General features: G+C 42.7%; 1 protein-coding gene across 4 annotated transcripts in view; it reads right to left on the bottom strand.

Annotated features, from left to right (window-relative positions):
- Positions 1 to 2,876: 2,876 nt before the first annotated feature.
- The window catches only part of SMAD9 (SMAD family member 9), a 38,225-nt gene continuing 28,518 nt past the window's right edge, over positions 2,877 to 12,583 (bottom strand). For all 4 annotated transcript variants that reach the window (XM_083498940.1, XM_083498938.1, XM_083498939.1 and 1 more), the window contains exons 5-7: positions 11,306 to 11,527; positions 10,162 to 10,418; positions 2,877 to 7,847 (exon numbers count right to left, since the gene is read on the bottom strand). In XM_083498940.1, coding sequence (XP_083355066.1) covers positions 7,704 to 7,847; positions 10,162 to 10,418; positions 11,306 to 11,527 — 623 coding nt within the window. In that variant the 3' untranslated portion in view covers positions 2,877 to 7,703. The remainder of the gene's footprint in view (positions 7,848 to 10,161; positions 10,419 to 11,305; positions 11,528 to 12,583) is intronic.

Below are 12,583 nucleotides of genomic sequence, written 5' to 3'. Positions count from 1 at the left end.
TTGACTAACACTGCAATTGTAGATAGGTAGCCGTGTTGGTCTGCCATAGTCAAAATAAAAAATTCCTTCCAGTAGCACCTTAAAGACCAACTAAGTTAGTTCTTGGTATGAGCTTTCGTGTGCATGCACACTTCTTCAGATACACTGAAATAGAAGTTGCCAGATCCTTCTATATAGTGAGGAGGTGGGGAGGGGTGTTACTCAGAAGGATGGTGGGAATGGGAGATAGGCAGATAGCTGGGAGAGCCTGTTGACGACTCTTAACGACTGTAATAGGTCTTACAGGAAAAGGCAAGGGGTGGGAAGGTGAGAAATGGTTTAGTTATGTATAGTGAGATAAGAATCCAATGTCTTTGTTAAGCCCAGGTCTTTTCATGGTTTTAAGTTTGGTAATGAGTTGTAATTCAGCAGCTTCTGAAAAGAGACTGGAAAGAGAAGCTGCTGAATTACAACTATCTGCCTATCTCCCATTCCCACCATCCTTCTGAGTAACACCCCTCCCCACCTCCTCACTATATAGAAGGATCTGGCAACTTCTATTTCAGTGTATCTGAAGAAGTGTGCATGCACACGAAAGCTCATACCAAGAACTAACTTAGTTGGTCTTTAAGGTGCTACTGGAAGGAATTTTTTATTTTGACTGCAATTGTGTAACACTCAACAGTAAGCCCTACTGAATTCCATAGGGCTTATCTCTAGGTAAGTGTAAAGGACTGTGTCTGGGCATAGCAGCTGCCATATCAGTTTCCCTGCCATTCTTCTGTGGGTAAGGCATTTTTTCTTCCTCCTTTCCATTTTAGTCAAAGTGAGGGTGTAGTGTCCCTCCGTTTGTTTGGGAGGGAAACAAAGGAGCTTTGGGCACATCTTTATGGCTGCCCCTAACATAACCTGTTTCCCCCTACTCTATTGGCGGAATGTTTTGTGTTGGTGGAACTTTGCATTGGTATATTAGGGGACTTCTTCCTGCATTTCATTTTGCAGAGGTATCTCTGTTCCTGCTGGTGGAGCAGCACTTTCTCTGCTTCCCAAGGCCCCTAAGCCAGCTTTCAGAGGTTGGGATTACTCCCTTAAAACTCCTGAGGCAAAGTTACTAGGAGCACTATAGTCAACATTGTAGAGCTGTTTGCTGCAACCTGTCTGCAAGAACTAGAACATTTCTTGTAGCAGCTTTTGATCTGGCTGTTATAGCGATGGAGGACGCTGCAGAAAGAAACCAATCAGAGAGAACAATTTATATTGCATTGTTTTCCAGCTGCTATTTCACATTCAACTTGGCTATGACTATTGGGTATCAAAAATGAAACCTTTGCAAAGCCACATGCATAGGTAGGTGAGTTTATGTCTGGGGTGTTAGTATGCTTTAATTTACCCAAAATGTGAATTGTGGTTTCTTCCTGCTTCTCTAGATTAAATATCAGACGTAGTAGTATGTACTCGGACTCATAATTATCATGTATACTTGAGTACATCTACTTAAACCTTCCGAAATAGTTACAAATGCATAGGTCATATCCTGAATGAAGATAAGCTCTTTGGCAATTATCTATCAGTATATATTTGTTTACTAATCAAAGGATACTGCGGCAGGAATGAAATTCTGCTACAAGGAAGATGGATTTGTTACAGATAGCTGTCATATGTAACTGATTAATTTATTTACACCTTATTTGTGATTGTTTTACTCTCAGTCGAGAGACAAAATCGGGGAAACAATGAAATGTTCTGCACATTAAAAATATTCACAAATAACAGTCTAGATTCAAGTTATAGTAAGGGAAGCACCACCAAATCCACAAGACAGATTAATATCCAGCCTTTTGTTTTTAAACCAATACTCCACAGGGTAATGTCTGAAGGAGAAATAATGGTCTCTTTATATTTGGGTAGCTATTAACATTACAAACCACAGCTGCAGCTGTACCTCATAGAATAGAATCATAGAGTTGGAAGAGACCACAAGGGCCATCGAGTCCAACCCCCTGCCAAGCAGGAAACACCATCAGAGCACTCCTGACGTATGGTTGTCATTGGGCCCATTAAACACTGGCTGCTGTTGTTAGTGCTCTCACCCTATGCACTTGCTATATTTTAGGGTCACTAATAGGCAGAGAATGCCTGACTGGGCGGAAGCTCACCTAGTACCTATTTCCAAAAGAGTGACGTCCTTTCCAAAAGAGAATGTCCTTTTCCCTATGGGCATAAGCTACAGAAGTGTCTGTTTTATTGTAGGCCTGATACCATGCTTAGCAAAGTTATTTCCCCCCCTTAGTATTTTGGACAACTTAAGTCAAAGTCTTCCAGGATGAGAGGGATATTTGTTCTTTGGCTTGTGTTTGTACACTACCTCTTCAGGGGACTGAATTGACCAACAATTTAGTGCATCCAGTATTCTGGGTCACCTACTGGAGGCACCAGCCTTTTCTGGCTCCTCACCCAAATGTATAGCATATGGAAAATGTGATCTGCATAACCCTGAGATGCATTTTAAATAAAAGGACACATTCTATTCATGTAAAAACACATTGATTCCTGGACCGTCCGCGGGCCGGATTTAGAGGGCGATTGGGCTGGATCCAGCCCCCGGGCCTTAGTTTGCCTACCCATGGTGAAAGTATTGATTACTTAGAGGGATGCTTCCTTTTTTGAAGAAGAAGAAGAGTTTGGATTTGATATCCCGCCTTATCACTACCCAAAGGAGTCCTAAGGCGGCTAACGTTCTCCTTTCCCTTCCTCCCCCACAACAAACTCTCTGTGAGGTGAGTGGGGCTGAGAGACTTCAGAGACGTGTGACTAGCCCAAGGTCACCCAGCAGCTGGAGGGATGCTTTCTCTATTTAGATGCATGGCTGTTTACACACTCAGCCAGCCTAAGGAATCTCCCAGAAAAGTCAGGCACACACAGCATTTAATAAATTACAAAACAATTATACAAATACACATTATGAGCAACGTTTCTCAATTTCCTACATTCTCAAAGCAATTTTGCTTGCGATGTTAGATGTATGGGTTTAGTACTGAATAATTCAATATAGGATTTTAATGCCCATCTACCCAAACACTACTGTTATGCATATTTCACAATGTTTCAAATGAAGTCGATGAAAACTGTCAAATTGCATAAAATTACATATTCTTGAAAATTAGTGTTGCACAAGAAAAAAATAAAACCTCTATTCGGTAAGTTAGGAACATTTATGTAGTAACATTTTCTACATGTCCACTTGGAAGGGTCATGTAGTTAATTGGGATTGCCTTCCAGCTGTGTATAAAACTGCAGCCTTAATAAGCTTTTCTGATATTAATTACAACCTTGACTAAGTCAGGAAGCTTTATTAGACTGAGCTTACTATGCTTAGTAAGTTCCATGCTTAAGACTGCAGTTTTATTTGTATATATCTGAGTAAGCACCACTGAATTTAGTGGGATTTAGTTCGGAGTATTCAAATATGGGATCCGACTGTAAAATTCACATAAACCAGAGGAAATAATCTATATAGTGTGATGATTGCAGTCCAATGTGCATCTTTTAATGTCTACATTTGTGACTTTGGGAGGAAGACTTAAGAAGCATCTCTTAAGGTTTTCACCATGAGCTTGTTCCCACAATTGACTTGGACGACTGGCTTAGGCAAAATGAAGTACTGTTTCCACAGATAGTTAACTTACAGCATTTGCTGCCACACCACGAGGGGATGGGCTGTAGAAATGGCTTTTTAAAATGCTTTGGATAGGGTGATCAACAACTATAAGCCACGGGGCACTCAGCATAGGACTCTGAGCCAAAAGGCCAGAGCTCCACTCATCAAAATTAGCAGAAAGTGCAACACAAGGCTAGTTGACCACATTTTGAAGAGACCCTCTGGTAAGACCACTTTAAGTAACATGCATTGCTAGCTTTTTTTTTTTTTTTTTTTTTTTAAAGCCCACTCAAGGAGACCATTCCCCAGAGTCCCAAACTGCCAACTGTACTGTTGAATGGAAGCAGTATGGTTAAAGGCAGTATGTCTCGGAACACCAACAAACGACAGAGGAAGACTGCCTTCATGTCCTTTGAGGACATCCTGGAAATATCTGCCGGATCATGGTTGGAAACAAGACTTTTGGCTCGATGCAACGGAACTCCTTGCAGTTAGTTGAAGAACCTGTCTTTACTCATGGTACATTAAAGGTCTGCCCATGAAAACTAACATATGTTCATTGTTCCATACAACGTTTCAGATACAATTACCTCTTGGTTAAAAACTATGGTCTGGTAATCTCTGTCTAGGAATCCTTCATTGTAGGCAGTGGGATGAGATGCGTCTGATCACAGCAGTTCATTATGTGGGAATGTTCCCCAAGGGCTGTGGCTCAGCACTTCACTTCTACAATGCACAGTGCCAGGTTTCAAACCTGGATGAAGGGCACATATTCTGACCCAATGATCCTCTCGCTGTGAATCCCAGCTGTGTGTGGCTAGCTGTGGTTACTGGTGGCTGCAGGTAAGCACTTTTCAAATGCATAAAAGAAAAGAAAAAACCCTCTGCTTTATTACTCATAAAACAATGTTTATGCTTCACCACCACATGATCCAGCCAACATTATCCTGTGATATCATTAACATTTTACCTGCATCATTTATGCATGACAAGTTTAATTTTTTACTCCAGAAAAGCTAGTTCACTGAGCCATGCAGGCAACTTAAAACAAAACCTGAGAATAAAAGGCCTATTAGGCCGCCTTATATTCACTAGGAATATTCAATGAACACCAGTAAAATACTAGCAGCATCTCATCCACTACCTTCCTGTGAGAATTATTTTGCAGGTAATTTTTTAATAGGAAAACGGCAGGCCTGAACATTAGGATGCATTAAAAAATAATAATGACAGAACGCTCATAGCTCCACAATGATAAAAGATTTTCCACAAGAGGCTTCAATGTGCTTGGAATTGCTGACACACATAACTGCCTCAAAACATGTCTTTTCCTTAAACTGGCCATCGATAAATAGCTTTTCTAGTAAACGGCTTTTAAATATTTCAGGCAGCACATCTCAACAGATGGCACATTTATGAGAACATTGAAAGGCTATAAATTTTATACTGGTTGATAACTTGGTACAAAAAGTACTATTTAAAGGGGCCATTTCTATATGAAGAGCCGGAACAGAATATTGAAGGAAATGGTCTGGTCCCCGTCCCCTTTGTGGCAGTAATTAGTTTATTTCTATGTGCTGGGTTCAGTTACTTCTGCTCTTTGTGGCTGAACAGAGCCTCTAACTTAGAAGCTAAGGATGATTTAATAGTCATTAACTGTCCATTATTAGAAACATTGGAAATTAAGGATGCTGGCAGTTCAGTGATATTTCAGAGTCTGTGCTCCTAATTACCACTGCTGTCATGTGCTACACAGCTTCTGGAAGGTGCAAAAAGAACACTCATTTGATTCTTAGCGCAGCAAGTGTAAGAAGATACCAAAAAAACAAAAACAAAACTGCACTAATTAGACTGTGAAGCAAGTAACCTAGATACTGTTTGGTGAGAGAAAGAATCTTCCATGTTCGCATCAAACACAGGAAACTATGAAGTTTCTATCTTTTAAAGCAATATGAATCCTGCTATTTTTGAAACATCTTTATATAGGCACACTTTTTTTGAGGTAGAGACTAGCAATCCTAGGTATAACTAATCCTGTCTGAAGATGCTACGTCAATGAGGTGCACTCATATGACACCATTAAATGTTGTCCATATCTATTTCTCTACTCGTGTACATTTTGATGTCCTGTTTCGTTTCTCCTATTCACTCAAAATCCCAATAAGCAGCAGAGATGCATATTTGTAGCAAGAGCAATAATCTGTCCAATTCAGAAAGATGGAGCTAACTGGCAATGAAATGCAAAAAAAAAAAAAAAAAAAAAAGACTGACAACTGAATATAGTGTAGGGGATAACCACACTTCAGGGTTGCCAGGGCTACTTTTTTTCTAAAACCCCATGATCTACTAGTCAGAGTCAGGTGCAAAAAACACAAGAGTTCCTGTCTGAACACATTTTGAGCCCAGGAATTTGTTTTAGGTACTAGAAATGAACTGAACTCGCTGTCCTTTCCCATAAAAGTCTACTCCTTGTTAGCTTTCTCCATGTCCCTTGTTGATCTACTGCCTATTGCCCCAAGATCTATTAGCAGATCCTAATCTACTTTCTGCCCACCCCTTAATTACAGCCTTTTAAATCTGTTCTTCTGCATTTCACTATTATGTTAATTCTCCCTTTCACATACACAAAAAATGCAGAATAGGACATTTTACGTGAAAAAAGTTAACTAGAGAATTCAAGGAAGGAGCTACATATTACAGTAAGCAAGGAGCAGTTGCCAGAAACATTTAGGGCAGCCTTTCTCAACCTGTGGGTCCCCAGATGTTGTTGAACTACAACTCCCATCACCCCTAGCTAGCAAGGCCAGAGCTCAGGGATGATGGGAGTTGTAGTCCAGCAACATCTGGGGACCCACAGGTTGAGAACCACTGATTTAGGGCATTAAAGAAAATGCATAAACCCATTAACACCCTGTCCTGGTATCAAGATGGTGCACGTCCCCCACCACACACATAAACAAAGAGGGTGTGGAGGAGGAGTTGCACAATTTCTTGATGCCACAACACAGGAACTTTGTCCTAGACAACACTGCAGGGGGAAGAACTAAAAACACTGGCTGTATTCAGCAGCGGCTGCATGTGTCTTGGATAATGTGGGGCAGCATGGGAAAATGCCCTGGGCCGAGCGTATTAGGACAATTGTTCTAGGGACATTACTGGTCACACTACTGTCTTCTTAACTAAATAGACATAATACATCACATGAAAAAAGAAACAAACAAACAAACAAACCCCGGCGTGGGAGGTGAGAATTAAATGTGTGAGCACCAGCCATCTGCTTAGTATAACACATAGTTCTAGCAATGGCCATCCTCCTTTTGAAAAGCACATTTTAAAACTTGAGGCTTGAAATGACGTGGGCACAGCATGGTTGAAAACTCGGGTTTGTGTGAAGAATCGGCACAACTTCTATGAGATCTGCGGGTGGGGTTTCCTTGCCAAGCATAGTTTTGCTCCCTTCCCATGACTGACAAAGGTGCAATAAATTACCCCAAATAATGACAAATAGGCCATTTAATGGAGGGCAGGCCTGCAAATGGTATTTATTTGTTATAAATAAATGGAACCTCTGCGATCAGATTTCGTGTTGAGTACTGCCTGCCAGGGGCAAAACAGAGGGTATTCAAAGCTGTCCACTGCTGAGCTTCCAGAGGCTATTGCAGAAAGTCGACAAGATGGAGCTTCATCTATTCTAGCAAGGTTTTTACAAGCCAACTTTGCTTGATTTGCAAAATGCATATGGGCCTGTAGAATTTAACTTTGCTTAGTGCATAATTTTATTAAATTATTTATTTATTTATTAAGAATACAAATAACACTGGTCTTATTCCATTAACCACAAACTGGCCTGCTAAACCCAAACATCAATACCTTTGTCAGCAGGCAGCAACACAACGGATCATACAGCCATCTTATGAACTGAAAAACACTGAACATAGCATGACAAAAATCCACCAACAATATACTATATACATAAACCTTCATATATTTACAGCTACATACAGAACTTTAGGTTGGCTGCAAGGTGAGAAAGTTCTGCATCCCATAGGTGGCTGGTAGAGGATTCTTAAGAAACGGAGGAGATTGGGTTATGAGGAGAACCCATTTGCGTCAGCACCTTATCTAGCCATTGCAATGGTCCATGCAGGTGGATCTCGATCCAGCACGGAGTACTCGTGACATCCTGCCGATGATACTCCGCTCCCCAGCCCTACAAAACAGGAACAAATGCCAAAGGATTTTTAAAAAACACACCAAACACTCTCATGGTATTTGCCATCTTATTCTTCTTTCCATTAAGGCAGATCAAATTGTAGCGATAGAAGGTTGTGATGGCCAATGGCTGAACAATAAAGTATAAAATTAATTGCGGCAAGATAAATCTGTTCATTCAAGGAAACTGATCACAGACAAATCTGCAGTAAAGCAAAAAGCTCCATTGCATTGTCTCAAATTTGAACAGATTTTATACTCTCTTAGGTCATTATCTAGGATGCTAAAGGTCTGTAGCTCAAATGCACTTGCTTTGAGGATGGTTTCTGAACATACAGAGGCCCAATTCACGCTTGAATGACTCACAAATGAACATATGAAATGCATTCACTGAGCAGCACTGTGCTTGGAGACAGTAAGATTCTGAGTTGCTGTTTCACACAGACAAACCATCACTCAGTGACAAATCATCACCCATCACAAAAGCAGAAATTTTCTTTCATAAGGCATATATTATCATGGGAAAAGAGATAAGATTTGTGACCCACTTAAGTGAATATTTTCTCTTTTTTATAATAATATTTATTAGTTTTCCAACAAATTGAACACCACACTACAAAAAACCAAAGTGAATATTTTCTCTTACCTCGTTTTGGTGTAAGGCGCAAACCTTAAACATATTTATAGTTTTAAATGTGTACATTAATGCCAGGTAATCACTCCTATGTAAATCACCCAAAATCATTGTTTTAAGGCTCTTCTATTTGTTACTAAGTTGCAACATGTCAATCACAAGCCGTAATAGGATACAGAGGTGGCAGAAGGAAGAAATCAGACTTTGCACAGAGAGAGAGAGAGAGAGAGAGAGAGAGAGGCCATCTGTTATGCTGCATAATGCTCACGTCTGACTTTATATGAATGAAACGATGTCTGACACAGCATGGCGCCTATCAGATTCTTGGTTCATTAAGTGGTTCTTTAACACCCTCTGCTGGTAGTTTAAAAACACTGACAAGTATATTAAAGGTTACTAAGCTCAAACATAAAAAAAAACTAAGATCATGGCCACTGGTCCCATCACTTCCTGGCAAATAGAAGGAGAAGAAATGGAGGCAGTAAGAGATTTTACTTTCTTGCGTTCCATGATCACTTCAGATGGTGACAGCAGTCATGAAATTAAAAGACGCCTGCTTTTTAGGAGAAAAGCAATGACAAACCTAGACAGCATCTTAAAAAGCAGAGACATCACCTTGCCGACAAAGGTCTGTATTGTTAAACCTATGGTTTTCCCAGTAGTGATGTATGAAAGTGAGAGCTGGGCCATAAAGAAGGCTGACTGCCGAAGAATTGATGCTTTTGAATTATGGTGCTGGAGGAGACTCTTGAGAGTCCCATGAACTGCAAGAAGATCAAACCTATCCATTCTGAAGGAAATCAGCCCTGAGTGCTCACTAGAAGGACAGATCTGAAGCTGAGGCTCCAATACTTTGGCCACCTCACGAGAAGAGAAGACTCCCTGGGAAAGACCCTGATGTTGGGAAAGATGGAGGGCACAAGGAGAAGGGGACGACAGAGGACGAGATGGTTGGACAGTGTTCTTGAAGCTACGAACATGAGTTTGACCAAGCTGCGGGAGGCAGCGGAAGATAGGAGTGCCTGGCGTGTTCTGGTCCATGGGGTCACGAAGAGTCGGACACGACTAAACGACTAAACAACAACAACAACAACAATGTCCAAGTCACAAAACGCACTGGTTTTGCTTCACTGGGCCCCATGGGATACCCTTTATATACAAACCTGGTGTGCCACCAGCTTATATGATTAAGATACTAGAAGCCTTTCAAAGGATTCTAGGTAAATATCAGGAGTATCCGATTAGTGCCGGCTGTTCACCCAAATAAGCAGATTGAATAACTAGATGTCCTTGTGTATAATTAGACCAGAGGATTGCAACAGAAGAGTGTGCACCTGTGCAGATGTGGCTATTACGTGGGTGAACCACAGCCGCCCATGTTTCCTTGCCTGCCTTCCAATAACTATGGCCAGGAATAGGAGGGGCCACCTTGACAAATTACAGAGGCATGTGGCAATTTCCCCAGTCGCTCTGACTTGAATCCTACGTGACGGTTGGGTAGAAATGAACTTACACGCAGCGCCTCACGCAAGCAATACCTGCTCCCCCGTGTCTGTGAATTGCAGAACTTGCTTTGCTGGCTGCTGTTCGGGAAAAGCTCCGCTGACAATTAATCGTGCCACATTGGCAGCTCACACCCGTAAGGTTGGGGGTAGAGAAGACAGGAAGGAGTCCTTACTTTGACGAAGCTCATTCGGATGGTGCACATCTTGGTCAGCTCATACACCACCTCGAAGCCGTGGTTCACGGACTGGGCCAGCAACTGGGCAAAGAGCTGGTTGTTGAAAATCTTCAGGCTGCAGCCGCTGGGGATCTTGCAAACGGTGGCAGGGTGGAAGCCGTGCTGGTAGTTGCAGTTGCGGCTCTGTACAAAGATGCTGCTGTCACTCACGCACTCTGCGTACACTTCTCCCCCCACGTAATACAGGTGGACACCTGAAAAGGGGGGTGGGGGAGAGAGGAGAAAACAGAAAGGTTTCAACATAGATAAAAGCAAATTTATTTATTAATTCACTGCCATTTATGTACCGCCTTTCTGCCAAGGCACCTAAGGCAGTTTACAATTTTGTAAGTACTGAGACAAAAGATGGACAATATTACTATTATTATTATTTTCGTATCCCCCACCCATCTGACTGGGTACATGTAAAATTGGGAGTGGGGGGGCATAGTCTGCCTGCAGCAGATCCCTTCATCAATTAAATTTACCAGTTCATAATAGTACAGTGGTACCTCAGGTTACATACGCTTCAGGTTACAGACTCTGCTAACCCAGAAATAGTGCTTCAGGTTAAGAACTTTGCTTCAGGATGAGAACAGAAATCGTGCTCCGGTGGCACGGAAGCAGCGGGAGGCCCCATTAGCTAAAGTGGTGCTTCAGGTTAAGAACAGTTGTAGGTTAAGAACGGACCTCCGGAACAAATTAAGTACTTAACCCGAGGTACTACTGTATACTATTTGCTTAACAGTGCATTATGTGATATACAGTACAAAAAAGACACTTTTCTTTGAGAGAGAGACATTATAGTCTTAAAATATAGACCACTCTAAAAATCTGTGCTTGGAGAAGGAGTTTGGCAGACATTCCTCACCTAAGTTTTGAAGGAGCCTACTTGCTGCAGGCTTCTCACACTTCTCACTCTTTGGAAAGCAAAGAAAGTGCTCCTGAGTGGCCTGCTCGTCATACCTCCTTGTGTAGAACCCGTATCCAAGTGCACAACCCAACCTTTGGGTGCCTTGGAACGCAACCCCAGCGTAAATGGGGAGCTGCCTGCGGTCCTAAACATTATTTGCTACCACTGCAATAAGGGGCTTGCTCTCACCCTTTCCTATGTGCCTCCTGGTGTTTTCTATAGTGGAATTCCTGTTCACATTAGACAGCAGCCCAAGGCAGAACCTGTTCTTATTGTTCGACGGATCTGTAAAGCCATCTATCAGTATGCTTCGCGAAGAGGCCTGGAAAGTCTCTCCGACTCGGTTGTTGAGTTCATAGTACGCTACCGAACACCAGTGCTGTGGCTCCTCATAGCAAACGGGCCGGAAATCTGGAAGGAAAGTCAAGAATGAAGAAAAGAGGCAGGGCCATCTCTTCCCTGACAACAATATGCTGTCAGGAGTTGCCTCCATGGCAAGTTCCTTTTCTTCCTAATCTTCCAGCTACATCATTCCAAAATACTGTTAAGTGTATATTCAGACAGCTGGAAGGTACTGGTTCTGGCTGCAGTAAATGACAAAAGGGATACTGATCAAGGGGGTGGAGCAACTGACCTATGAGGAAAGTTTTTGATATGTTTGGGCACCATGAGGTGAGTTTTGATGCCCCCACCATGTCATCTGATTCTACCCTGATTAACTTGGCGCGATGTGTATTTAGCAAATTTGTCCTGAAGTGGATCTGATCCTTCTGTGTTCATAAAATTCAATATATTGCTTTTATTTTCCGATTGGTGACAGCCCCACCATTAAGTACGGTGCACTTCTGACACTGCTAAAGAGTGCCTGACAATTCATCAAATCCACCAGCCTCAAGTTGAAGGCTGCAAGTCACTATCACTCCTACCACATGGCAAAAACAAGGAGTAACTCATGTCCTGAAGCAGGTGGAATAATTCTGTTCTGATTTGAGTTATAGCAACTCAGGAAAGGGCCCTTTCTGCCAACTCCATCTGGCCTAGGGGGCGGGGCCTGCATTCATCGCCACAGCATAAGAGGCTTGGGAGAGGCCTCCGGGACACGACTGCTGGTGCTGCTGCTCGCGTGAGTGTTGGGAGGACCGCTCCCTTTCTGCCAACTCCATCTGGCCTAGGGGGCGGGGCCTGCATTCATCGCCACAGCATAAGAGGCTTGGGAGAGGCCTCCGGGACACGACTGCTGGTGCTGCTGCTCGCGTGAGTGTTGGGAGGACCGCTCCCTTTCTGCCAACTCCATCTGGCCTAGGGGGCGGGGCCTGCATTCATCGCCACAGCATAAGAGGCTTGGGAGAGGCCTCCGGGACACGACTGCTGGTGCTGCTGCTCGCGTGAGTGTTGGGAGGACCGCTCCCTTTCTGCCAACTCCATCTGGCCTAGGGGGCGGGGCCTGCATTCATCGCCACAGCATAA

The sequence above is a fragment of the Podarcis liolepis genome (genome assembly GCF_965112155.1).
Source record: "Podarcis liolepis genome assembly, chromosome: 4".
Taxonomy (NCBI): domain Eukaryota; kingdom Metazoa; phylum Chordata; class Lepidosauria; order Squamata; family Lacertidae; genus Podarcis; species Podarcis liolepis.
Note: the sequence above shows the minus strand (reverse complement) of the source record. Positions and strands in the feature narration are given on the sequence as shown.